This window comes from Delphinapterus leucas, chromosome 15 (assembly GCF_059928025.1).
Source record: "Delphinapterus leucas isolate spDelLeu-1000000601 "Yukka" chromosome 15, BTC_Dleu_Yukka2, whole genome shotgun sequence".
Classification (NCBI taxonomy): domain Eukaryota; kingdom Metazoa; phylum Chordata; class Mammalia; order Artiodactyla; family Monodontidae; genus Delphinapterus; species Delphinapterus leucas.
The window spans coordinates 17281868-17306476 of NC_143143.1; the positions used below are offsets into that span (position 1 = coordinate 17281868).

Here is a 24609-nt window from a genome sequence, read left to right on the forward strand (position 1 = left end):
TTTGGTAACCATAAGTTTGTTTTCTATGTCTGTGAGTCTGTTTCTATTTTGTGAGTAAGTTCATTTGTATCATTTTTTAGATTCCACATATAAGTGATATTTGTCTTTGTCTGATTTACTTCACTTAGTATGACAATCTCTAGGTCCATCCATGTTGCTGCAAATGGAATTATTTTTGTCCTTTTTTATGGCTGAGTACTATTCCATTGTGTATATATACCACATCTTCTTTATCCATTCGTTTGTCAGTAGACATTTAGGTTGCTTCCATGTCTTGGCTCTTGTGAATAATGCCAATTAACACTGGATTCCTGACTATTTTAATCTCCAATCCTGACCTCTCCATCCAGCCCACAGCGACCATGTGACCTCTCTTCTTGGATATCTAACAGGCGTCTCAACCTTAACAGGCCCCAAACAGAATGATCAATCCACTCTTCCCAAACCTTGTCATCTTTCATCTCAAAAGTGGTTCCGCCGTTCAACCAGCTGCCCCAAACCTGGGAGTCCTTGAGTCTTCTTGCTGTCTCACTCACACATCCAATCCATCAGAAGCCCTGCGGCTCTACCTCCAAAACCTCTTCGGAATCCGACCTCTTCTCCCTGAATGGTGGCCACCTCCTAGCCCGGGTCACAGTCATCTCTCCTGGAGACAACAGCCGTATCCTCCTAAGTGCTCTCTGTGTATCCACTCTGCACCGTCACCCACCCACCCCCACCCCACTCCGGCACACACACTTCATTTCCAGCAGCCAGTCTTTCTTTAAAAACACCTTAAATCAGGGAATTCCCTGGCGGTCCAGTGGTTAGGACTCTGCACTTCCACAGCAGGGGGCCCGGGTTCAATCCCTGCTCAGGGAACTGGGATCCCACACGGTGCTGCCGGAAAAAATCAAACCAAACCAAAACAACTTAAATCACATCACGGCAGGCCCCTGCTTAAAACCACCCAATGGGGCTTCCCTGGTGGCGCAGTGGTTGAGAGTCCGCCTGCCAATGCAGGGGACACGGGTTCGTGCCCCAGTCCGGGAAGATCCCACGTGCCGCGGAGCAGTTGGGCCTGTGAGCCATGGTCGCTGGGCCTGCACGTCGGAGCCTGTGCTCCGCAACGGGAGAGGCCACAACAGTGAGGGGCCCGCGTACCACACAAAAAAAACAAAAACAAAAAACAAACACCCAATGATTTCCTACTACGTGGAGAATAAATTCCAGCTCCCTTCAGCGGTCAATGTGGCCTGTGTGATCTGGTCCTGTGACGACCTCTCTCTCCCCTCCCCTTCTGCTTCCAACATACCGCTCTGCTTGCTGCTCTGTGATCCCAGTGAGCTCCTGCCCACCTTGGGACCTGGGCACCTGCCTGGAATGTTCTGCTCCGGAAACCTGCAAGGCTGGCCCCTCCTAGTCTTCAGAGAGATGTGGCTGCTCTCCCTAGAGCAGCCCCCGCCCCATCCAGTCACCTCTCTAGCCCATGGCCCTGTTTTCTTTCCTCCTGGTCTCTGAAATGGTCTTGTTCATCAGCTTTCTAACTTATTTATTGTCTCCCCCACTCAGAGTTAAGCTCCAAGACAGCAGAGAGCCTACTGATCTCGTCCAAGGGCCCAGCAAGGGCCTGGCACACAGCCGCTGCTCAGTAATCCCTTTGGCATTATAAGTGAATAAACACAGGCATTTTTCTCCCCGGGGAACACTGCTCTCTAACAATCATCAGAGAAGAAACCTGATCAGAAAAATGGTAGCCTGTTGGTTTCAACCCCAGACCGTTTTCCATCTTGCTTTGGCTTCTGATCTGCTCTTGGGATACAAGATCTGAGATCCCAGAGGTGTCCATCTATACTTACTTCCCCCTGCCTTAGCCCTCCTGAAATCCAGGCAACGAAGCTCCAACTAACTTCCTAGTTCACTAAGTTATTGCTACGAAGGTTTCCATAGCAATTTAGGATGAGAAACGTCAAGCCCGTGTCACACCACAGGAGCCCAGCTTCCGTCGTCCAATTGCAGGATGGCAGGCTGCTATTTGCCGCCTGTCAGAAAAGTCGGTTCTCAAAGCGCTCTTTTACATGTTTATACGGATGTGTTCTCTGTTTAGCGGAGGCACAGCGCAAGTGTGTGCTGTGAATTAATCAGGAAACAGCTAGTGGAGAAGGACAGCCTGGGCAGCTTTCAATGACTGGTCCCGCAAAATTACCGCCGTGGAAACATCTGGTGAGACAGACACGCTCTCACTGAAAGAGGCGGTGGGGTGGGGAGGAGACCTTTCAGTCCGCACAGTCGTCACATGGGCATCCTGCCTTCCGTAAGGAGATGCCTGGTTTCCACAATGGGCTCCTTGACCGTCCGCGAACGGCCTAGAGCCCCGTCTGACCTCAGCTCTCTCCAAGAAGCCTGGCTGAGTGGGGACAGAGAGAGGGCAGCAGGCTGGGGCAGGGGTGTGACCTCTCATGCCCCTAGCATCAGGCAGGTAGGAGAGAGAAGAGGGTTAGGGTGGAAACCACAGGGAGTGGCGGGGGGTATGGGGAGCTGAGAGGTTCATGCCCCCTACCTGATGGTGTTTAAACCTGCCAAGTTTCCAACACCCTGCAGACCAAACAAGCCGTATCTGTGGGTGGCTTTGGTCCAAGCATCACCAGGATGGGATCCCTGGTGGGGAATGGTAGGGAGTCACTTCTCTGGGGATTCCATGTGTTTAAAAAAAAAAAAAAGGCTGCATGCATTGGCCCATGCTGTCTTTGGAACAACTCTCCAAGGTCTTGGGCATTAGGGCCCATCTGACAGATGAAGAAACTGAGCTTCAGCCTTCTCTGAGGTCACACAGCTGGTGCACAGGGAGCCACTCTGGCTGGCACCCTGAGGTCCTACTGCCACCTCCCTTTGGGTCAAGCCAGACCTGGAGAGGGCCTCCGTCTTGGCCGTGCTAGCCTGGCCACCCGCTCTGGGTGGAACTCTGAGTCCCCACTTCTATTTTTTAATTAGTCCCCATGGACCAACTATCTCGTACTCCCATCCTAGCTCTCTCCTCACTCCCTAGAGGCAGTCACTGTGGGCACTGGTGGGGAGCATGTGTACGTATGCTTGTGTCCTTCCAGACTTTTCCTATGTATTTACATACATATCGATGCAACAGACATCACACCTCAAGAGTGTGGTCCAGAGCTATGTGAGACACATGTCTGCTCCATGGAGAAGAGGGGGTTGAGATTTTGCAGGTCTGTACTACTTGGCATCCCTCTGTAAAGCTCTGCATGAGGGGTGACTTTGGGAATAGATCCAAGGGAAAATTCTTTCACTCCTAAACAACCAGCCTGCTCCCTCCTTTCCAACCAGAGGGCTCTAGTCCTGGCTGTTTCCTCCTTTGCCTCAGCTTCCAAGAAATCGAGGTGAAACTCCATGCTGCTGCTGACCTTACCATTTGTGTGTGTGTGTGTGTGTGTGTGTGTACTTGCTTCCTTGGTGCTCATATTTCCTTCCTCGTTTAACTAGAGTTATTGCTATGCCCTTTTGTTGATGCTGTCTCAAACCCCTTTTGCAGTGGATTTTCAAAAGGACACTTTGAAACTCTGTGGCTGCCACGTAGTCAATGGGAGCACCTTCTCTAGTCCAAAGAAAGACTTTATCCTTCTTTCCAGTTGACGAGAACCAATCATGTTGAGACCGTAATGCATTTTAAACACAACAACATTAATATTATTTTGATCTAAGTAACTGAATTGACTCGATAAGGCCACTCTCCTCCCTGGTCCTGGGGTCAAATGACATGTCTCTTCCAATGAGCACATGAATTGCTCAGCAAAGACTGATGGCGGCCCGGCTCTATCATGACAACAACCCAAGAAGAGGCGGGGGCTCTTGTGCTCACAAAACACTTTCCCTAGAGACCAACAACTGCCCTCAGCACAGGCGAAAAAGCCTGAAGGAAATAATCTGGAGCAAAGCATTGTCTAAGCCTACGTGCCGGATGCCAGGGAGGGTCCATTAAAGCAAACCCTTCCTCGGTGTGGATGACAATTGGAGTCGAACCTGCTGTGTGTCGCTGGACCTCATTCATGCACAGCCCGAGGGGGCCCACACTCTAGGGGTTCTGTCACCTGCTGGGCACCCACGCTGGCTCCACTGCACAGGGAGGACATGGGCTGCCGTCCCTTACTGCTCTCTTTGCCGGGAAGTGCTGGGTCCACAGCAGGAGGGGCCGAGGGGCTGTGGGCTGATTGGGAGGCTTGTCAAGCACGGGGGACTTCGGGGAGTGAGCTGCGCTGCCCAGAGAGCTGCCACGTAGGCTTCGGGACCTGGCTCAGGAGCTGACGACCCCTCCGGGAAGCCCCTGGCTCTCCCGATCTGCCCCTCCCCACCTCCTCGGGTTGAGTCGAGGGTCCCCCTCTAGGCTCTCGCAGCTGGGCTTGCGACTGGACCCTTGCGCCTACTACCTCGTGGCCCCATGTGCTCACCTGTCTTCAGCCGGGGAACAGGCCTATCCCCATCTATCTTGAGATCTAGCTCTGGGAACTAAACCTGCTCTTTCCACCTGAACTTGAATGCTTTATTGAGAGGAGATCTCAATGACCTTTCATATGTCCTTTGGGAGGAAGAGCAATGAAAACCTTCTTTGTGATGAAGCTACTTGAAGAAGATGGTGGGGACACGTGACATTTAACAAGCTACATTTAACCTATTACATGCCAGGCTGGGGGCCAAAGATTCTGACCTCCTGGCGTCACAGACTCAGAGGACAAAGGACGGGGATGGGACCTGACAGGCGGGGTCACTAACTGGAGGACCTACAGCTGAATCTGGGCTGGTTTGGCCCATAGAGCAGTTAAAAATTTCAGAACCAGCTGATATCTAAAAACTGAGAGCTTTCACATAACAATGTGCATTTTTGGCCTCTCTTGAAGATTTAAGCCATCCGGCAGGATGGGGCCAGGGCAGAGTGACGGCTGCTCTAGGCAGGGCCCGGCTTGCCAGTGACCACAGTTACTCTCTATTGAAAGGCGGGACCAGGTGGTGGGCACCAGATTGCCTGGTATTCATGTGCCTACCAGCAAGTTCTTCTGCTTTTCTGGGCCTCAGCTTCCCCATCTGTAGGATGGAGCTGATCACCACAGTACCAGTCTCATAGGACCGCTGTACGGAATAAACGAGCTCATACGTGTAAAGTGCTTTGAATGATGACTGGCACATAATACACACTCAAGAAACGCAAGCCGCCATCATTATCTTGTACCCAATCTACCGCCTGGATGGAAGTACCTGCTGAGGCTGGCTGCTCAGGGCTAGCATGGCTGGAGACTCCCTGCTCCCCTAAGTTCTGGTGCAGCAGTTCCCTGTTGCTGGCAGAGGCTGGCAGCAGGCACAGGAGAACCCCATCCACTCCAGAGTGGAGCCTAGCATTACTCCTGCTGACTTAGGTCAAGATTCCCCTCAAGTTGGGATTGACATATACACACGACTATATATAAAACAGATAACCAGCAAGGACCTTCTGTATAGCACAGGGAACTCTACTCAGTATTTTGTAATAACCTATAAGGGAAAAGAATCTGAAAAGGAATATATATATATGTGTATATATGTATATACATAACATATATATGCATATATATATATATATAAAACTGAATCACTGTGCTGTACACCAGAAACTAACACGATATTGTAAATCGACTATATTTCAATAAAAAATAAATTAAAAAAAAAAAAAAGCTTCCCCTCGATCTGGCCTCAGGCCCCAGCAGGCAATTCTCACAATTTTATTCATACCACCTGGGGGCCTTTCAGGATCCTGGCCTGTGTGAGACACAAAAGATGAGAGCAAGTCTCCTGTCCTTAAGGAGTTCACAGAAGTATGAATAATTAGGTGTCACAGACTCAAATGCTTGCAGCACCACAGACGTGAGCGGCACAGGGAAGCTGGTGAGCTGGGGAACGCACACCTGCAAGTCCAGAGGCCGCAGGGGTCACTGGGCTCCAGCCGGTGGATGCCACAGAGGGAATATAGCCAGCTCATCAAAAGCCAACTTTCCAATGTTGTCAAATGTTTCACAAGCGGTACAACATGGTGAGTGCCAAACGGAATACGCCTGCAGGATAGATTTGGCCGGGGGCACCCGTTTGGGACACCAAAGGCTCAGGAAACTGAGGGATACCCTAGGGAAGTACGTGACTTGGTGCCCGGAAGGGGTGGCTGAGACCGCCAGAAGGGGCCTGGGGCAGGCTAAGGGTGTGCAGGAGGCTGGTGGGTGAAGCAGAACCTTGATGTTTCCAAAGGCAGGGTTTGTAATGAGACCGACTAGGTATTCCAGGTGCTGGGAAGGGCAGGAGCAAAGGCACAGAAGAGAGTAGTTTCCTAGGGACCAGAGGGGATGAAAGTTGCATAAGGATGGAAGAGCCAGAGAATGTCTGATAATGGAGAAGGTCACCAGCGCACATGCACGCAGGGCCCGGGCAAGCATGGCAAATGGGAGAGGTGGTGTGGTGTCAGGACAACTGTGCCACTGTGCTGGGGACACAAGTAGGAGTGGTGGGGACTGCGGCGCCGTGACTCAGCTCCGCCAAAGCTTCCAGGAGTGGATGTGACCTCGTGTCGCCAGATCGTCTAGTTTCTCAATAAAAGCCAAAAATCCCTATTTTGCACGGAATCCCTTCCAATTTTTAAATGTTGGCAATTAATTAAAGAACTTTGAAAACACGCTGTGAGCCAGCTGCAATCTGTGAGCTGCCTTTGGTCAGTCGGGGCGTAGCCTCTTCCCAGGATGCCCCGGCAGCACGAGCTGGCCGGGGACTGTGGCCTCTCCCCTGAGGCATTCTGCAGTGGCGAGGCCCTCGGCTCATCTCCCGTCACTGTCCCAGCCCCACTGAACTGTGGTTTGCCGTTATCCCCCTGGGCCCTCCTGCCTGGGTGAGAGCTCACAGGGGCAGACAGCGTGTCTGATTCCCGGCCCCAGCAAAACGCCTGAGTGTGGGGCGATCGATAACGGCTCTGCTGATGAGATGCAGGGACTGAGCAGATGAGTGAGCGGAGCGGGGAGGCGGCGGGGGCAGCGGGCAGCAGGGGAAGGGGGAGCTGGACTTGGAAGGAGGCAGGTTTGGGCAGTGGAAATGGTAGGACTTAGGGATGACTGGCAGTGAGGGGCAAAGGGGGGAGCGGAGGATTCAAAGGTGGGAGTCGGGCACTGCTGCAGACAGTAAGAGGAAGCGGAGCCGGGACCGGGGCCGAGGGGCCTGGGGGTTCGGATACCAAGCTGGGGTGTCGGTGCAAGGCCGGGCGGAAATGCCCAAGAAAAGTATCTCGTGGCTAGGAGCGAAGCTTGGTTCAGAAATTAAGCCTTGGGGAAGGTTTAGTGAATAAATTCAACAGCATGTGATTTCTGCATTCTTAGAGGAGAAGAAAAAGGACCTAGCTTGGGTATCGTTTTCTACTTTCCCTGGTGATGTTCCCTTCTTTCGGAGACAGCACCTCAATTTTCCATCGGGAATCCACCCTTCCCTCGACCTGACTTCAATGTGGATAATGTGGGCCTCACCCCAGGTTGCAACCCAGGCCTGGCCAGTGGGGCCTCAGTCTGGGACTTTCTTGAGGAGAGTCTCTTCCTGCAAGGAGTGCTGAAATCAAGAGCGATGTCATCAGGGACCACCACTTGGAACCTGAGGATGATGCCAACACAGAGGACAGCAGAGATATGTGATGGAGGGAGGCAGCTTCCTGATGGCATCATGTGAACTCCTGGATCCTGCCATGCCTGAAGCCAGCAAACTCATACTCTCCTGTAACATGGGCCAAAGAACACTTTTTTGTCCTTAAGCCAGATTTAGTTGGGTTTTCTTGTCCTTTGTTACCAAGAGAATCCTGGCTGATACAGTAGCGCTGGGACTGAGAGATTTAATCAACAGATTCAGCTACTAAATCAGTCCTGGCCAAGGCAGGCAGGAGATGGGGAGCCCTACTCCCTAGGGGGTCTGGAATTTATCTTGCTGTCCTAGGCTGGCCCCTGCACATGGGTGAGCAGTTCTCCCTACTTAGACATCTGTCTGGTCCCAGATGCAGCCTGTCCCCTGGTCTGTACAGAACAGGATATGGGCCTCAGCTTCTACCCTGGTTCTGCATCTGTGTTCTCATCCCTCGGTGGGAGTTCAGTATGGATCTGAATTCCAACCTTCTGGCTGGAGCCTGAATACCTCGTTGGGCCCCCTCTCTCAAGGCAGAATTCTCTGCTCACCTCTCCTTCCCCTGCTGGCTGGGGGTCTGCTTCAAACCTGAATCTCCTGGGACTCTCAAGATGACCACACCTGCATCTTCCCGAGCGTGGACTCTGCACATAGATTTCAGATCCTGCAGCCCACCTACAAGAGAGCACCCTCTGGTAACAGGCAATGGCCTAGACCAAGCCTGAGGTCAACACCTAAGGAAGGCTCTTGGGCACCTGGGTTAGTGCCCTGTTAAGATGCCGTCATGATCTCCAGGCCCAAGGGTGCACAGACCCCACCATATGGCAGAGCCATCAGGCTACACGGACTCAGCTGCCCAGATGAAGGTCACATCTTTGACTTCAGAGCCATTGCCATGTTTGGCCTCAGTTTGTATCAACTATTAAAAAAAATAATTTGGGGGCAATCAAGGATATTTGAATATGGACTGGGTATTACAGCATAATGATTAATTACTGTCAGGTATGATAGTGGCATTGGGATTATATAAAAACAAACTCCTTATCTGTTAGAGATGCATACAAAAAATTTATGAGTGAAATGATATGATAGCTACAATTTATTTTTAAATGTTAGGGGAAGAGATGGAACAAAAATGGCAGAATGTAGATAATTAATGAAGCTGGTGACGGGTACATAGGTCGTTATTGAACGAATCTCTTCACTTGCATTCATTTGAAAGTCCACCCCCGCCCGCCACCCTGCCTAAAAAAGAGGCCTTTCTGAAAATACAAATACTGCCCTGGGATGAATTGAATCTACCCATGGCGCACTCCAGAGGCACTGTGACCCTCATCCAAGCCACCAAGCTAGACTACGCTAAGAGCCTCCTCTTGGGGCTCCCTCTTCCCTCTGATCCCTTCTCCAAACAGCAGCCTGAGTGATCTTTTAAATTCCTCAATCAGATTGTATCACCCTTTGCCCAAAACCCTCCAATAATGATACTAAGAGCTGACCTTTGTATAGTGCTCACAAAGGCCAGGAATCATTCTGAGCACTTCGTACATATTAACCGAACAATAATCACCCCATTTTCCAGATGAGGAAACCGAGGCATAGAGTAACATGCCCAAGGTCACATGGCTAGGAAGAGGAGGAGCCAGGGTTTGCCTCAGCTGGGCTGGCTCTGACCATCCCCCTATTCTGCCTCCAAACCAGTAAGGCCCACACGACCCGGTTCCCACCTACCCCTGGGACCTCCCCTTACCCTCTCCTCTGTTCACCAGCTCAGTCTCTGCCTAAACTGGTTGTTCCTGCCTTTGCTCTTGCTGTGCCCCCTGCTGGGAATTCTCTTCCTACTGATGCTAGCGTGGCTGCTCCTTCTTCACATCCAGGTTGGGGAAGGCCTTTGATCACCTGTCCAGAGCAGCCCTGCCTCTTTCTCCTCCTGCCTCTCTCCCGTTGCCTGATTTTATCGTCTTCAGAACACTTAGCATTACCTGAAATGACACTATTCACTTGTGCCCTTTTTTTTTTTTTGTCCCTTCCTCATGAGAAGGGACAGGGCTGTACGAACAGGACCTTGTCTATTCGTTCAACATGGCTCCCTGAGCACCAAGACCCTTATGGTCCGATATGTAGTCACCAGCCACATGTGGACAATTACATTAATATTAAAATGAAATAAATTGTAAAATGCAGTCTCTCAGTTACAGGAGCCACGATTCGAGTTCTCAGTGGCCGCCTGGGGCTAGTGGCTACTGCCCTAGACAGGGCAGACAGAGCGTGTTAGTATCATCAGAATTCTATTGGGCAGCCCTGGCCTGCATCACCATGACAAGTCACAGAAATACACCACTGGAGTTTGGGATTGACATGTACGCACTGCTATTTTTAAAATGGATAACCAACAGGGACCTGCTGTAGAGCACAGGGAACTCTGCTCAATATTACATAACAACCTAAATGGGAAAAGAATTTGAAAAAGAATAGTTATATGTATATGTATAACTGAATCACTGTGCTCTACACCTGAAACTAACACACGGTTGTTAATCAACTATGCTCCAATATAAAATAAAAGGTTAAAAGAAAGAAAAGAAAAGAAATACACCATTGGGGAAATCGAACGTTAATTAATTAATTAATTCAAAAACTACTTAGTGAGCACCATTTCCATGCATAAAATGTATCACTGGGTCCTGCCTCACTTGCTGTTGTGACCAGGCTGGAGGTGGCATCCGCATGGTGATGCCGCAGGTGAAAATGGTGACGGAATGGTGCCACGTAGATGATGGATGTGTTTATTATAAACGAAAACAGATGGACCGTGGCGAGCAGCTGAAAGCCCACTTTTTGGATGGGTTATTACATCCTAGAGGAGGGAGACCATTGATTCCTTTCTCCTAGCAAATGTCGAGAAAAACCGCAGGGAAACCCACAGCCCCCATGTTCCCTTCCCACCTCAGTCCCTTACTCCTCACTAGCCGGGCCAGTCATTTAATCTGGGGAAACATCAGAAAATGTGACAAACATATTATCGCGTCCTCCTCCTGAGCCCAAGACAGGCATCGCTGATCAATCACACACCCTTTCCTGGATGAACCAGAAGGAAAGTTCTAAATCCTTCTCAAGACAGCCCTCCAGGCAGCCATTTCCAAGCAGAGTTGGCAAAACAGACGCAGCTATCTGTCCCGCAGGATCTTTTTATCCTGAGCCCCAGCTTCTTTATCTACAACGTGGGGCCCGGCCACATCCACCTTGTAGGATGGTTGGGAGGTTAATTGAGATGATTCATTTGTTCAGTTATTTGTTCAGGCATCAAATGTTTATGGAGCGCTCAGTGGGGGTTTCACGCCTGCCTGATGCATGCAGCATTGGGTAAACAGCAGCTGTGATGAGTACCCACATCTGCGGGCCGCCGTGTGCCTGCGTGGACGGATGCTAGCCTCCGTGTCCTTACCCTGCCCGGAAGTCCTCTCCTCCGGGCCGGTTCACGCTTACCGCATCACCTAACGAGGGGGAAGGAACCCATCCAAGTTAGCCCGAGGATTAAACGGGCAGCAGATTTTCCAATAAGAGACTCCTTTTCTTCTAGCACCTTCTTTTCTTATGCTCTAAATAAGCCTTGGTTGGATCAGAGCCTCACATTGAACTTTGCTTCCTTGAATTCCCAGACACAAAACACTGTCTTAACAAGCCGTGTCTCCTGGGCTGAGCTATATTTCCTATAAACTCTCATTTTATCTCCTCTAAAACACACGGTAATAGCATTCTCTGGAGAATATTAAATGAAACCAACCGGCAGCTGCATTTGTTTGCGCTTTCTGTCCCCGGAAAATTCTGTCAACAGATAGGTGTGAGTTACATAAGTGGTGGCCCTGCCAGGGACTGCGGTCCTCCACACACTCCTCTGTGTAGAAACACCTCAAGTCTCTAATCCCCGCAGCTGGCTGCTCCCCGAAGCGCCCACAACAGCAATGACGCCCTGGTGTCCTGCTCCTTTTCTATTCTCAGCACACAGGGAAGGCCGAGTGCAGGTTAAAGAAGAAAGGCAGGCCTCAGTCAAAAGGGACGAAGCTTATCTTCTTTGTAATATAGCACATAAAATCTGCTTTTCTTGGCCTGAGCGATATAGTTGATGACAGGGCCGAGCTACAGGGCACGGGCTTGGGCAGCCAGCGCCATTTCATTAACCAGTCCAGAAGATGCTGGTGACCGCCTGCCGGGAAGTGCCGGGTGAACTGGAGAAGGAGAGGACCCAGCCCTAGATGTTGGGAACGCGCTGCAGCTACATGGGGCCGGGGTTGCATCCGGGGCCTAGAGGACAGCCCCTGCGCACACCCCGGGCAGGGGAGGCTGACACGCCCACAGGAACGTTCTCATTTGTTCCAATAGTTTGGACTTTTTCTCAAATTTAAACTTTAGGCATTTGTTTGAAAAAAAAAATCAAAACAGAGAAATCAGAGAAAGCTTTTTGTTACTTCTCTGGGGCAGCATCGCGTGTGAACAGAGCCGGCTGGGACCGCGTCTGCCATGTTAGCCTCCAGATCCCCAGAGCCTAGCAGATGGTTATTCGGGAGCTGGAGGGACGGCTGGGTGAGTGGGTGAGCGAAGAACTAGCCAGAAGAGGTACAGGAGGGAAGGACGGCAAGGTGGGAGGGGGCACGGAGTCTCCTGGTTGAGCCACAGCTAGCCTCTAACCTGCGCTATGACCTTGGGCAAGCATCCTAACCCCTCCTACTCTCAGTCTCTCATCTGGATCTCAAGAAGGATGAGACAATTGCTTATGGGCTCTTGGGGGAATGAACTCATTCATTCATTCGACAACCATGTATTTCTACTTGGAACAGAGCAGTGGTGGAGATGACTCAGGCCCTGCTCCCAAGACGCCCACAGTGTGATGGGGGGACAAGTGCCCATCCTGGTACAGGGGCAATAGAACCAGTTCATGAGGTCCAGAAGTGCACAAACGTCAGGGGGTCAGGCGAGCATCCTGGAGAAAGGGACGTCTGGGTTTCCCAGGAATACAAAGCAGAGGCAAGCATTTTGAGTTGAGCGAGATGGGAGGGGCCAGGGACTAAAGGTGCGCCTACCAGGGAGGGCAGTGGAGAGCCACGAGCAGCTGGCACTCTGGAGGGTGGCCTGGTCAAGGGGCGGGTGCCAAGAGAGAGGCAGGCTTGACGCACAGGGATTAGGGGCCCTCTGTCCTGGATTCTCTGGATCAAGGGGAGCCTTTGAGGGCTTGAAGCAGTAGAGTCGTGATCAGACCTCGCAGTGGCTACTGGAGACAGACCGGAGGCTTGGGCCTGGGGTCAGGGAGAGCGATTAGGAGGCTGTTCTCTTCCACACCTCCACGCCTTTGCCCGCGAAGCTCCCTCTACCTGGAGAGGCTTTCCCTTTTCTGTCTGGCTCAGTGCTTCTCTTTCCACTAGAGCTCAGGTATGCGCTCTTTAAAGTACCTTCCCTGACCTCTCCCAGCCTGAGGCGGGCTCCCTCCTCCAGGCTCCAGCGACCGCAGACTGGGAATGGCTAGCTCCAGCCCAAAGATGAGTTTGGTTTGAACTGTATGGTGGCTTCAAAAGAAGTGAAATTAGCTTCTGACATTTGCAAACAGAATAGCTCATCTCAAAATCCAGATTCCCAGCTCTCTGGGAACGTTCAGAAGGTCTAGCAGCACTGGCTGGCATTGCTCCACATCAGTCATTAGTTAAAGCTGAAAAATGCCCTGCCCTTTACCTGGGCCATGCGCTTGCCAGCCTGCCACGTTCCCCACCAGGCCCTAGCGTCTCTCTAACAATATTGAGGCCGAGGATTGGTTGCCATTTATCATCTCGCTTGTACTACTGCTTCCCTTATAGCAGATTAGAAAGAAAAGTAAAACAAGTTTTGCTCCCTTTTCTATCATAAGAGGGGAAACCGAGAGAGGCTGAGGGAGTCCTGTCCCTCCTTGCTCACTGCGCTCCCTGCTGAGTCCCTGGGGCTTCTGTTTGAAACCCGTGGCTCTCTGGGTTCAGCTTTATCAAGGCCTTCATCACACTGCCTCATACGTCCACATTTACTTGTCTGCCAGCTTTTAGGTAAGGAGTACCTCCAAGGCATGGACTGTGTCTTTACATCAGTGCGCTCAGAATCGATCATGAAGCCTGATGGTACCTAGGATGTGCTCACTAATCAAGGTTGAATGGAGGAATAAATGCATATGAACATGTGAAAAACAGCCCGGACAAGAAAGCAAGGATGAGGGCCTGGGTAGTGGTATGAGGGTGGGAAGGAGGGGAGGGGTTCTGAAACCAGAGGGGCTGAAGAGCACAGAGGTTAAGGGCCTGGCTGTTTAGAGTGGGGTGCACACACCAGGATCACTGGTACATGTGAGAGCTGGTTAGACGTGCAGAATCTCGGGCCCCGCCCTAGACCCACTGGATTAGAACCCGCTTTTTACCAAGATCCCAGGCAAGTTGTTGCGGATACGGTTGGAGAAGCACTGGCTAAGCCAATGGGCCTGGAGTCTGACTGCAGGGATTCAAATTCTCACTCTGACGCTCACTGGCTGTGTGCCTTGGGCCACGTTACGTAACCTCTCTGTGTGTCTGTTTCCTTATCTGTTAAAACTGCGCCTCGGTTCATATTTCTCCAGTTCCCCCGAAAGGTGACCTGATTCTACTTCCCAAACCTTCAGCGGAGGCTCTGCTCCTGGGGACTCTGACAACGCGAAGTGAAATCCCCCAGCAGGTGCTTGCTACACCCAGGAGGAAGGGCAACGGGGCCTCGTGGTGCCCATTGTGCAACTTCGGGAATCAGGCTACGGGAAAGCACCAAGTGCTTCCATCAGGCAAATGCCCAGCCAGGAACCGGAGCCTGTTACTTACGCCGTCAGCTGTGCAGTAATTCCAAACCTTGATCTTGGTTAGACCAAAGTCACGCAGCTGTCTCGTGTTGCGGATAACAAAAAAGAGCTGGAGCGGCGGGTGGAAGGGGCACGTCCACAAGGAAGGGTCTTTCTTGCCCTGAAACGCCAGCAAGAGAAGGAAGTTGTTATTGTTAGCACAATTCTGCCTTACCCCAAAGTAAGCGGGCAGTGACTATGGAAACCAGGGGAGGATGAGGGTGGGAAGCCACCCACCTTCTCTACTTCATCCTGGGTGGGGTCTTAGATCTCACCCCATCTGGACCGCATTTTGGAGCAGGCTACTGACCCTTGTCCCTGGCACAAAGCTGTCACATGGGCCCCTCTGCCCCTGCCATCCAGACCAAATTTAAAATGCAGCGGGCTTTATTTTAATCAACCTAATCGGCTTTGTTGGGGAGAGAGACTGGAGGAGAAGGACGGGAAAAGAGCCATGACTTGAGCTATTTGATTAACCTGGCAAACAGAGCCTTTGATTTTCTTTTGTAAAACCCTGTAGAATTTAAAAAATTTTAAAAATAGAAAAGAAAGAAACTGGCTCAGGCGTTTATTGGGATGGGGCCATGGCACTGAGCCTTAGGATCGATTCTGTTCCCTTTCAGGGTTTCCAAGCCTTGGGACCCCTGTGTGCAGTTTCCGCCTGCCAGCGAGGCTGCCAAGGCCATTCTCAAGGCCAAAGAGGCAGAGGAGCAGGGGAGCCTTGCTGTCGTTTCCATTTGCAGCAACAAAATTTCGTATCATGAGTGCTTGGGACGCAGATGGGAAAAAGTGAAATCAGGGGACTTTTCTCAGCCCCGGTCGCCTCCTCTCTTGTCTCTTTGGGTACCTCTTCTGCTCTCTGTCTGGACAAAACGCACAGTTGTTCCCAAATATGTCCATGCTGGCTCGGCCTCTGTGCCTTTGCACAGGCTGGGCCTCTGAGCAGTACTCTCCTGCCCTTCTCCCCCTGGGAACTTCAGCTCAGATGTGCTGTCTCCCCCACTGTCACCCCTTCCCTTGACACAATCACTCCCTTCTCCAGGTGCCCACGGCTCCTTGCAACACCTGAGGTTATAATTTACTCAGTGTCCCACAAGTACCTGTCTTCATGTCTATGTCACCCCCCCACCAACACACGCATGCGTGCGCACACACACATACACACACATTCAGCTGCGAGCTCTTCTAATTCATTCCAGAACCCTTAGCGTTCAGCACAGTTCCTTGGCACCTGGTCAATGACAAAAAAATCTTTAAATTGAATTTTTTGAACAATCGTTGAATGAAGAAATGAACAGATAAGTGAAATGTACCTCCTAATACCTGTCCTCTCACTGAAACTTTAGAGACTAAACTGTTCTGGCCGGCAGAGCTATTTTGTCTAGCTCATGAAAGTGTTTTGTTTTTTTTTAAAGGCAAATTCGTTGCCAAGACTTTAAGATGGGAGATATCCTCTCCCCCTCAGAGCTAGCTGTCTGGCTTGTCTACAGACTCAGGAGACGTGACAACGCGGGGCCCCTGACGGCCGTCGGCTGGGGCTGAGTACCCCAGTCCTCACCACTCCCTACTGTTCTACACCCACCTCACCTCCCTGGTTATGCTTCTGCCCGGCCCCTGCAGGCATTAGTTTAGGGGCCCTGCTTCGGGGCTGAACAGTCACAAGTCCCATCTGCCAATAAGCAACCTGTATCTCTGACACTGGCTGAAGTTGTTCCTTTTATCTAAAAGGAGCATCGCCCCATATTTGAGAGTGTCTCCATGGGCTCCCATCCCCAGGACCGTGCCTGCCTCTGGGGTCTGCTGGCCCCCAGGAGACGTGAGGCTCAGGCTCCAGCTGCGCGGAGGACAGAGGTGGCTTGTCCCAGTGACAATGGTGCCTTTCAGGAGGGAGGAGGCTGCTTTGTTAAGGGGGAGAGATGAGTTCAAGGGGTTCTGACTTATTCTGGCAAGTTTCTCAAGCTCTGCGAGAACTTTTAGTGCTCTGGGCAGCTGCAAGGGGTCAAAGATAGCACATCTCAAATCCAGCAGGGGAGTCTCATGCCTTCTCTTCACTGGAGCCTAAAATGGGTCGCTGAGGCTGCTTGACAAAGGCAGAGACTGAAGGCTGACCCTTAGGCACAAGCGAGGGGACTGTAATTGATTTCCCGTCACATTTCCGTCAGCGGGAGGGATAACGGGAGGGCTAAGTGGGAGTTGTGGTGTTCAAAGTCGGAGAACATTAACCTGTGGGTAAATCTGGGCCTCATTAGCAACTGGGCCTTCTCATGTTTCCTTTCCACAGACAGAGTCCCCGAGAGGAAGGCTGCCGGGAAGCTGCCGAGGGCTGACCCAAGGCACGCTGGGCAAACCTCCAGGTGCCAGGCCAGCAGGAGAGCGTCTGCTGCACCTGCCCATCGCAGGTGGTAATCAAGATGGCAGAACAAGAATCAGGGCACCTGGGCACCGCTGTTATCTCACTGGGTTCACTCCAAGCCCTGGAAGGTGAGTACTGCAGTAACACCCGTGTCACCGAAGGAAGACCAGAGTCCAGAAAAGGTGTGGTTTGCCCAAGTGATGGAGTGAGGATTTAAACCTAGGTTTTTCATTCATTCATTCATTCATTCATTCATTCTGTGTTGGTCTGGATTGCCCCAGGAGAAGACCCTGAGGCAAGGCAAGTGTAAGGAGTTGATTTAGACAGTGAAGGAAACACCAGTTGGTGGGTGGGGAAATGAGAGGGGGAGAGGCATTCCATAAAGAGTGTGTTACCAGGCTAGGCACACCTGTGAGCTCCATGCCACCAGGGAACCTGGGAGCCAGTGTGGAACACACCTCAGGGTGACTCCACTTCCGGGACAAGGGAGCTGGGGTATCCACACCCCAGTTCCCATCAGTGTAGGTTCAGGGCTGCTCCTGGGGGCTCAGTTCCCCACCAGTTTGGGCCTGCTACAGGGGAGGCAAAGTGGGCCCTGGAGGCCAGAAAACAGATCCTCCATCGGAGAAATGTGTGTGCTGGCAGTGGGAAGAGCAGCCAGCAGGGACCAAGGTGGGAAGGGCCTGCGGGAGGTGCCAACGGCATCTGCTACCCACCTGCTCAACAAATACCGAGTGCGGGGGGCGCCTGGCCCAGCAGATCCCAGCTCTGTGCCAGGAGGGGAGACAAACAAGTAACACTGCCAAGAAAAAAAAAAATCAAGTGGGGCTGGGGGTGGGGGAATAAATTCAACGAAGAAAATATGAGAGAATTATCAATGGCCAATGGAAGGACTAGTTTAGAATAGATGGTCAGAGAAGAGGGCCTCTCTCAGGAGGTAACTTTCTAACTCCTAACATAGGTGCTTTCTCCAGCTTTAACCTAACACAGATCCACACACCCCCAGGGAGATGCTGGACTGCCCTCAGAAGTAGCCCCGATTTAATAAGTTATCGCCTTAAAAAGGAACAAACTCTTGATACAACAATTTGGTTAGGTGTCAAGGGCATTATAATGAGTGGGAAAAAGTCAGTCTCAAAAAGGTTACATATAGTATGATTCCATGTATATAGCATTCTTGAAAGGACAAAAAGTATAGAGAATAGGTTGGTGGCTGTCTGGGTTAGGGACAGGTGTGGGGAGGGGTGGCTATAAAGGGTCGCATGAGGGAATTCCTTTGAGGTGATGGAGCTGTTCTGCATCTTGATGTGGTGGTGGTTCCACAAATCTACATGTGACAAAACTGAAAAGAACTGGGCTTCCCTGGTGGCGCAGTGGTTGAGAGTCCACCTGCCGATGCAGGGGACACGGGTTCGTGCCCCGGTCCGGGAGGATCCCACATGCCGCGGAGCGGCTGGGCCCGTGAGCCATGGCCGCTGAGCCTGCGCGTCCAGAGCCTGTGCTCCGCAACGGGAGAGGCCACAACAGTGAGAGGCCCGCGTACCACAAAAAAAAAAACCCAAAACAAAACAAAAACTGAAAAGAACTTACATACACACACATACACACACACACACACACACACACACACATACACACACGTGTATGAAGGTCTGCACATTATACCAATGTCACTTTCCTAGTTTTGATAATGTACTATGGTCATGTAGGATGTTACCATTGGGGGAAGCTGGGCAAAGGCACATGGGACCTCTCTATACTTTTTCAAAAACTGAGATATAATTCACATACATAAAATCTCCACTTTAAAGCGTACGAGTCAGTGGTTTTTTTAGTATAGTCACAAGGCAGTGCAACCATCACCACTATCTTTTCCTAGCATATTTTTATCACCCCCAAAAGAAACCCTTTAGCAGTCACTCCCCATTCCCCACATTCCCCCAGTCCCTGGCAACCTCTAGTCTACTTTCTGTCTCTATAGATTCACTCATTCTGGACATTTCATATAAATGCTGTCATACAATATATGATCCCTATGTCTGACGTCCGTCATTCAGCATAATGCTTTCAAGTTTATCCATGTTGTAGCATGTATCAGTACTTAACTCCTTTTTTTTTTTTTGCGGTACGCGGGCCTCTCACTGCTGTGGCCTCTCCCGTTGCGGAGCACAGACTCCGGACGCGCAGGCTCAGCGGCCATGGCTCACGGGCCCAGCCACTCGGCGGCATGTGGGATCCTCCCGGACCGGGGCACGAACCCGTGTCCCCTGCATCGGCAGGCGGACTCTCAACCACTGCACCACCAGGGAAGCCCTACATTTAACTTTTTAAGGAACTGCCAGACTATTTTGCACAATGGCCATACCATTTTATTTCTACATTCCCACGAGCAAGGTGTAATGATTCCAATTTTTCCATATGCTGTTCACCAATACTTGTTATTTCTGTCTTCTTTTTTTAAACTAATTATAACATCCTAACGGGTATGAAGTATATGTCCTTATGGTTTTGATTAGCATTTCCCTAATGGCTAGTGATGCTGAGCATCTTTTCATGTGCTTGTTGGCCATTTGTAGATCATCTCTGGAGAAATGTCTATTCAGAGTACTTTGGCCATATTTTCACTGGGTTGTTTGTCTTTTTGTTGTTGAGTCTGAGTCCTTTTCTTCATATATTCTGGATACAAGACCCTTATCACATACACGATTTGCAAATATTTTCTCCTTTTTTTGTAGGTTATCTTTTTACTTTCTTGATAATGTTCTTTGAAGCAAAAATGTTTAAAAATTTTCGTTTGTTTAAAAATTTTGATGAGGTCTGATTTACCTATTTTTTCTTTTGTTGTTTATGCTTTGGATGTCATATCTAAAACTCCACTGAAAAATTCCAGGCTATGAAGATTTACACCTATGTTTTCTTCTAAGAGTTTTATAGCCTTAACACTATAAAAGTCTCAAGGTATTTGACCCATTGAGTTAGTTTTTGTAAATGGTGTGTAGAAGTCCAATTTCATTCTTCTGCATGTGGAAATCCAGTTGTTCCAATACCATCTGTTGAAAAGAAACTATTCTTTCCTCATCAAATGGTATTGGCATCCTTGTTAAAAATCAATTGACTATAGACGTATGAATCTATTTCTGGACTCTCAGTTCCATTCCGTTGATCTATATGTCCATCCTTGTGCCAGAACCACACAGTCGTAATTACTGTGGCTTGGTAGTAAGTTTTGAAACTGGGCTCACTCAAAGTGTGAGTCCTCCAACTTTGTCCTTTTCCAACATTGTTTTGGCTCTTCTGGGTTCTCTGAACTTCCATTATACACTTTAGAACCAGCTTGTCAATTTCCACAAAAAAAGGCAGTAGGATTACATTGAATCTGCAGATAATTTGGGAGCACTGCCATATCAGTGGTATTAAGTCTTCCAATCCATGAACACATATATCTTTTCATCTTTCATCATTTAGGTCTTCTTTAATTTCTGTCAACAATATTGTGTACTTTTCAGTGTGCAAGTCTTTCACCTATTTGGTGAAGTCTATTCTTAAGTATTTTATTCTTAAATAGCATCAAACTATTATAAATGGAAATTTTCTTAATTTCCTTTTCGGATGGTTCATTGCTAGTGTATAGGAATACTACTGACTTCTGTATATTGACCTTTTATTCTTTAAGCTTGCTGAACTCCATGTTAGCTTTACCAGTAACTTCTGTGAATTCTTTAAGATTTTCTGCATATAAGATCGTTTCACCTGCAAATATAGTTTATTTCTTCCTTTCCAACCTCTTATTTCATTTTCTAGCTTAACTTCCTTGGGTAGACTCTCCAGTACAATGCTGAATAGGAGTGATGAAAGCAGGCGTCCTTGTCCCATTCCTGGTCTTAGAGGGAAAGCTTTCAGTCTTCCACCATTCAGTATGATGTTAGCTGTGGGTTTTCATAGATGCCCTTCATCAGACTGAGGATGTTTCCTTCTATTTTGGTTTGTTGATGTATTATCATGAAAGAATGTTGAATTTTATCAAATGCCTTTTCTGTGTCTATTAAGACATCATGTGGTTATTTCCTCCTTTATTCTATTAATATGTTGCATTCTGTTGATTAATTTCCACATGTTGAACAACTTTGCATTCCTGGAATAAACTCCACTAGGTCTTGATATATAAATCTTTTTATAAACTGCTAGATTTGATTCGTTAATGTTTTGTTGAGGATTTTTACATCTGTATTCATAAGGGATACTGGTCTGTAGTTTTCTTGTGATGGCTTTTTCTGGTTTTGGTATCAGGGTAATACTGGCCTCAGAGAATGAGTTGGGAAGTGTTCTCTCTTCTTCTGTATTTTAGAACAGTTTGTGAAGGCTTGGTGCTAATTCTTTAAATATTTGGTAAGATTCACCAGTGAAGCCATCTGGTCCCAGGCTTTTCTTTGTGGGAAGTTTTTTATTGATTACTAATTCAATCTCTTTTCTTGCTATAGGTCTATTCAGATTTTCTATTTCTTCTTGATTCAGTTTTGGTAATTTGTGTCTTTCTAGGAATTTGTCCATTTCATCTAGGATATCTAATTTGTTGGCATAAAATTGTTCATAATATTCCCTTGTAATCCTTTTGATTTCTATTAGTTTGGTAGTGATGGCCCCTTTTTCATACTTGATTTTAGTAATTTGAATATTTTCCCCTTTTTTTTTCTTGCTCAGTCTAGCTAAAGGTTTGTTCATTTTGTTGATTCTTCCAAAAAAACAACTTTTGGCTTTGTTGATTTTTCTCTATTGTTCTTCTCTTTTCTGCACTTTTTTTTTTTTTTTTTTTTCCGGTACACAGGCCTCTCACTGTTGTGGCCTCTCCCGTTGAGGAGCACAGGCTCCAGACGCGCAGGCTCAGCGGCCATGGCTCACGGGCCCAGCCGCTCCGCGGCATGCGGGATCCTCCCAGACCGGGGCATGAACCCGTGTCCCCTGCATCGGCAGGCGGACTCTCTACCACTGCGCCACCAGGGAAGCCCTGCACTGTTTTTTTAAAAACAATTTCCTGTGAGTCTATAATTATTTATTTTTAAAAGTTCAAAAATGTATGGCTCTATGTGCTAGGGATATAGTGTGAATAGGATGGACGAGAACTTACAGGTTGGTGGGAGGAGACAGATCAGAAACAAGTGAACAAAATCACTTTTGATAGTGGGAAGTGGTCTGAAGAAAATGAACAAAGCTGATGTGATAGAGACTGGCGTAGGGAGGGAACAGGACTCCTCCAGCTTGTAGAGTCCGGGAAGGTTAGAGACTGGCGTAGGGAGGGAACAGGACTCCTCCAGCTTGTAGAGTCCGGGAAGGTCTTGCTGAGAAAGTGATACCTGGGCTGAAATTTGAGGGACGAGAAAGGAAGGAGCCACATGAACATCTGTCGGAGGGATGCTCTGGGCAGAGGGGGCGGCAAGTGCCGAACCCACAGGTGAGAACGAGCTTGGCAGGTCAGGGGAGCAGAAGGGAGCCCTGGTATGTGAGGCAGGCAGAGAGGGAGCTGGAGGTCGGTTCACAGACAGCCTCCGGGGCCACAGAGAGGCATCCAATTTTCCCCAGAAAGTCACGGCAGGGGTTTTAAGCAGGGGAGGGCTGCAAGCTGACATTTGTTAAAGATCCCTTTGGATACAGAGTGGAAAATGGAGTGGATGGGGGCAAGAATGGAAGAAAGGAATGAGAGAGGAGACCACTTAGTAGTTCCAGTGAGAGGGCGCAGCTGATCAGACTTGGGAAGAACGAGTGGAAATGGAGAGAAGGGGCCAGATCCAGGCTCCATGTTGGAGGCAGAATCAATAGGACTTCCTGATGTGTTGGAAGGGGAAGGGGCGTGGGGCAACCAAGGAAGACTCTTAAGTGGTGGGCTTGGCAGCTGAGCGGATGGGGATGCCATTTACTGAGCTGGAGGAGGAAGAGATGAGGGCGTGGGCTAGGGAATCGACATTCAGGTTTCAGGTCTCTGAAGTCTGAGATGTAGAGCGGAAGCTGACATTCAAGTCAGGAACTCGGAAGCAGGCAGGGCTGGGCATATAAATTTGGAGCCAACTTGAAGCCATGGGCCTGGGGGTGGCGATGAGAGAGATGGGGTGGGCAGGGCAGGAAGGAGGGTTTGCACTGAACATGGGGCACTCATACAGCCCCCCGCACACCCCTCATTCACCTGCACTGAAGCAACTTCTCTTTCAAACCCAGACTCTGCTTTCAGGTATCTTCTCCTCAGCTTTCAGCCGAGCCCCACCACTCCACAGCAGTGTGGCCTGGACGAGTCACTCATCGTCCCTGAGACTTGGTTTTCTCGTTTATCAGATGGGGAAAGTCATCCCGAGGTTCATGTGAGGATTCAGTGAGGGATGCCCGAGACCCCAGTGAAACTGAATGGTTCTGAGAGGCAGTGTGTTCTGGTGGCCCCAGGCGTGGTTCATAGGGCGACTATCAGAGAGACCCCAGGCCAGGGCAGCAGGGGGAATCCAGCCCACCCACAGCTGGACCCAGAGATCTAGCAGCCCAGGGTGAGACAGCTGCCTCAGGGCCCAAAATTTAAAAAAAACCCAAAAAACGAAACCCACCCAAACCCTGGGCCAAAGTCCTCACTGCTATCCACGGCAATGCTCGTCAGCCTCTGCTGAAGAGAGAAAGGGGAGAGCAATCAATCATCAGAGTTGGTCCTCATTAAATCCAGTGATGCTCGTTATCGCCCCTGGTATGCTCTGTTCTGTACAGTAGGCTTCCAAAATGCCACTGCTTTGCACACAAGGGGGACGGGAGAGGTTTAGCAAGGGCTGGTCCAAGCCTCAGCAGCATGCACGGGAGCCTACAGACTTGAAGCAGGGAGCAGAGCGGGGAATGCAAGGCCAGAGCGTCCAAGTGGCCACGACCTGTTTCCCTCAAGGTCCCATAGCTGCTGATCTTTAAGTGGGCTCAGAAACCATTCAGTCCAACCCTATGGACAGGCTGTGTTTCCTGGCTGTCTCACATCTACCCTGCCTTTCTTTCAGTAACAACCACAAATTTCTTCAGGGAAAATTCCCTCCCTGCCCCACTTGGGGCATCTTAGTGGAACTGGCACCAAGGTGCCTGGCCCTCCTAGCCAGGTTGGTCCATCAGCCTTCCTTTCCTGGACTGGATATCTCCAGCAGAATGACAAGATGACAAACCAACTAACGAACCAATCAACCAACAAACACTGCACCCTCCCCGCCCCCCCAAAAAAGAAGACCAAACTCTCGGTATTCATGCATCCCAGGATGCTACCCAGAACCCCAAGTTGCTCATGGGGCCTGTCCTCTTTTGGCCTGGGTGACAGTGAACACACCAGCTACTCAAAAGCCTTGCAAAAAATTTCTTTTCAAAAATCTGCTAAAGAGAGCCAGACTCAGTTTCTTTTGCTGGAAAAATAAGAATCATACGAATTATCCAGGCCTTCCACTCCCAGATTCTACAGGTGGCAGAAAAAAATGACTCTCAGAGAAGGCGGGTAAGATGCCCAAGGCTAGAGAGTCAAGACCAGAACCTGGGTCTCTAGAGCTGGGGACTTCAAAGCCCTCCTTTCTTGCTTCTTTTCCTTTAAATGGCAATAATATTTACTTCATAGTGGTATTACTGCTACTACGACTAGTAAGGACGGAAACAGTAATAGCTAATGTTTTGAAGCCCTTTCGAAGAATGAGGATCATATTTACATGTGATCCTTAAAACATCGCATGAACGTAAGTATTATTATTCT

At 49.6% G+C, this 24609-nt stretch overlaps 1 protein-coding gene across 4 annotated transcripts in view; it reads right to left on the reverse strand.

The window, feature by feature from the left end:
- KATNIP (katanin interacting protein) overlaps positions 1–24609 on the reverse strand; it is a 201243-nt gene that overhangs the window by 48707 nt on the left and 127927 nt on the right. For all 4 annotated transcript variants that reach the window (XM_022588452.2, XM_089895988.1, XM_022588449.3 and 1 more), the window contains one exon: positions 14505–14642. In XM_022588452.2, the coding sequence (XP_022444160.1) occupies positions 14505–14642 (138 nt within the window). The remainder of the gene's footprint in view (positions 1–14504; positions 14643–24609) is intronic.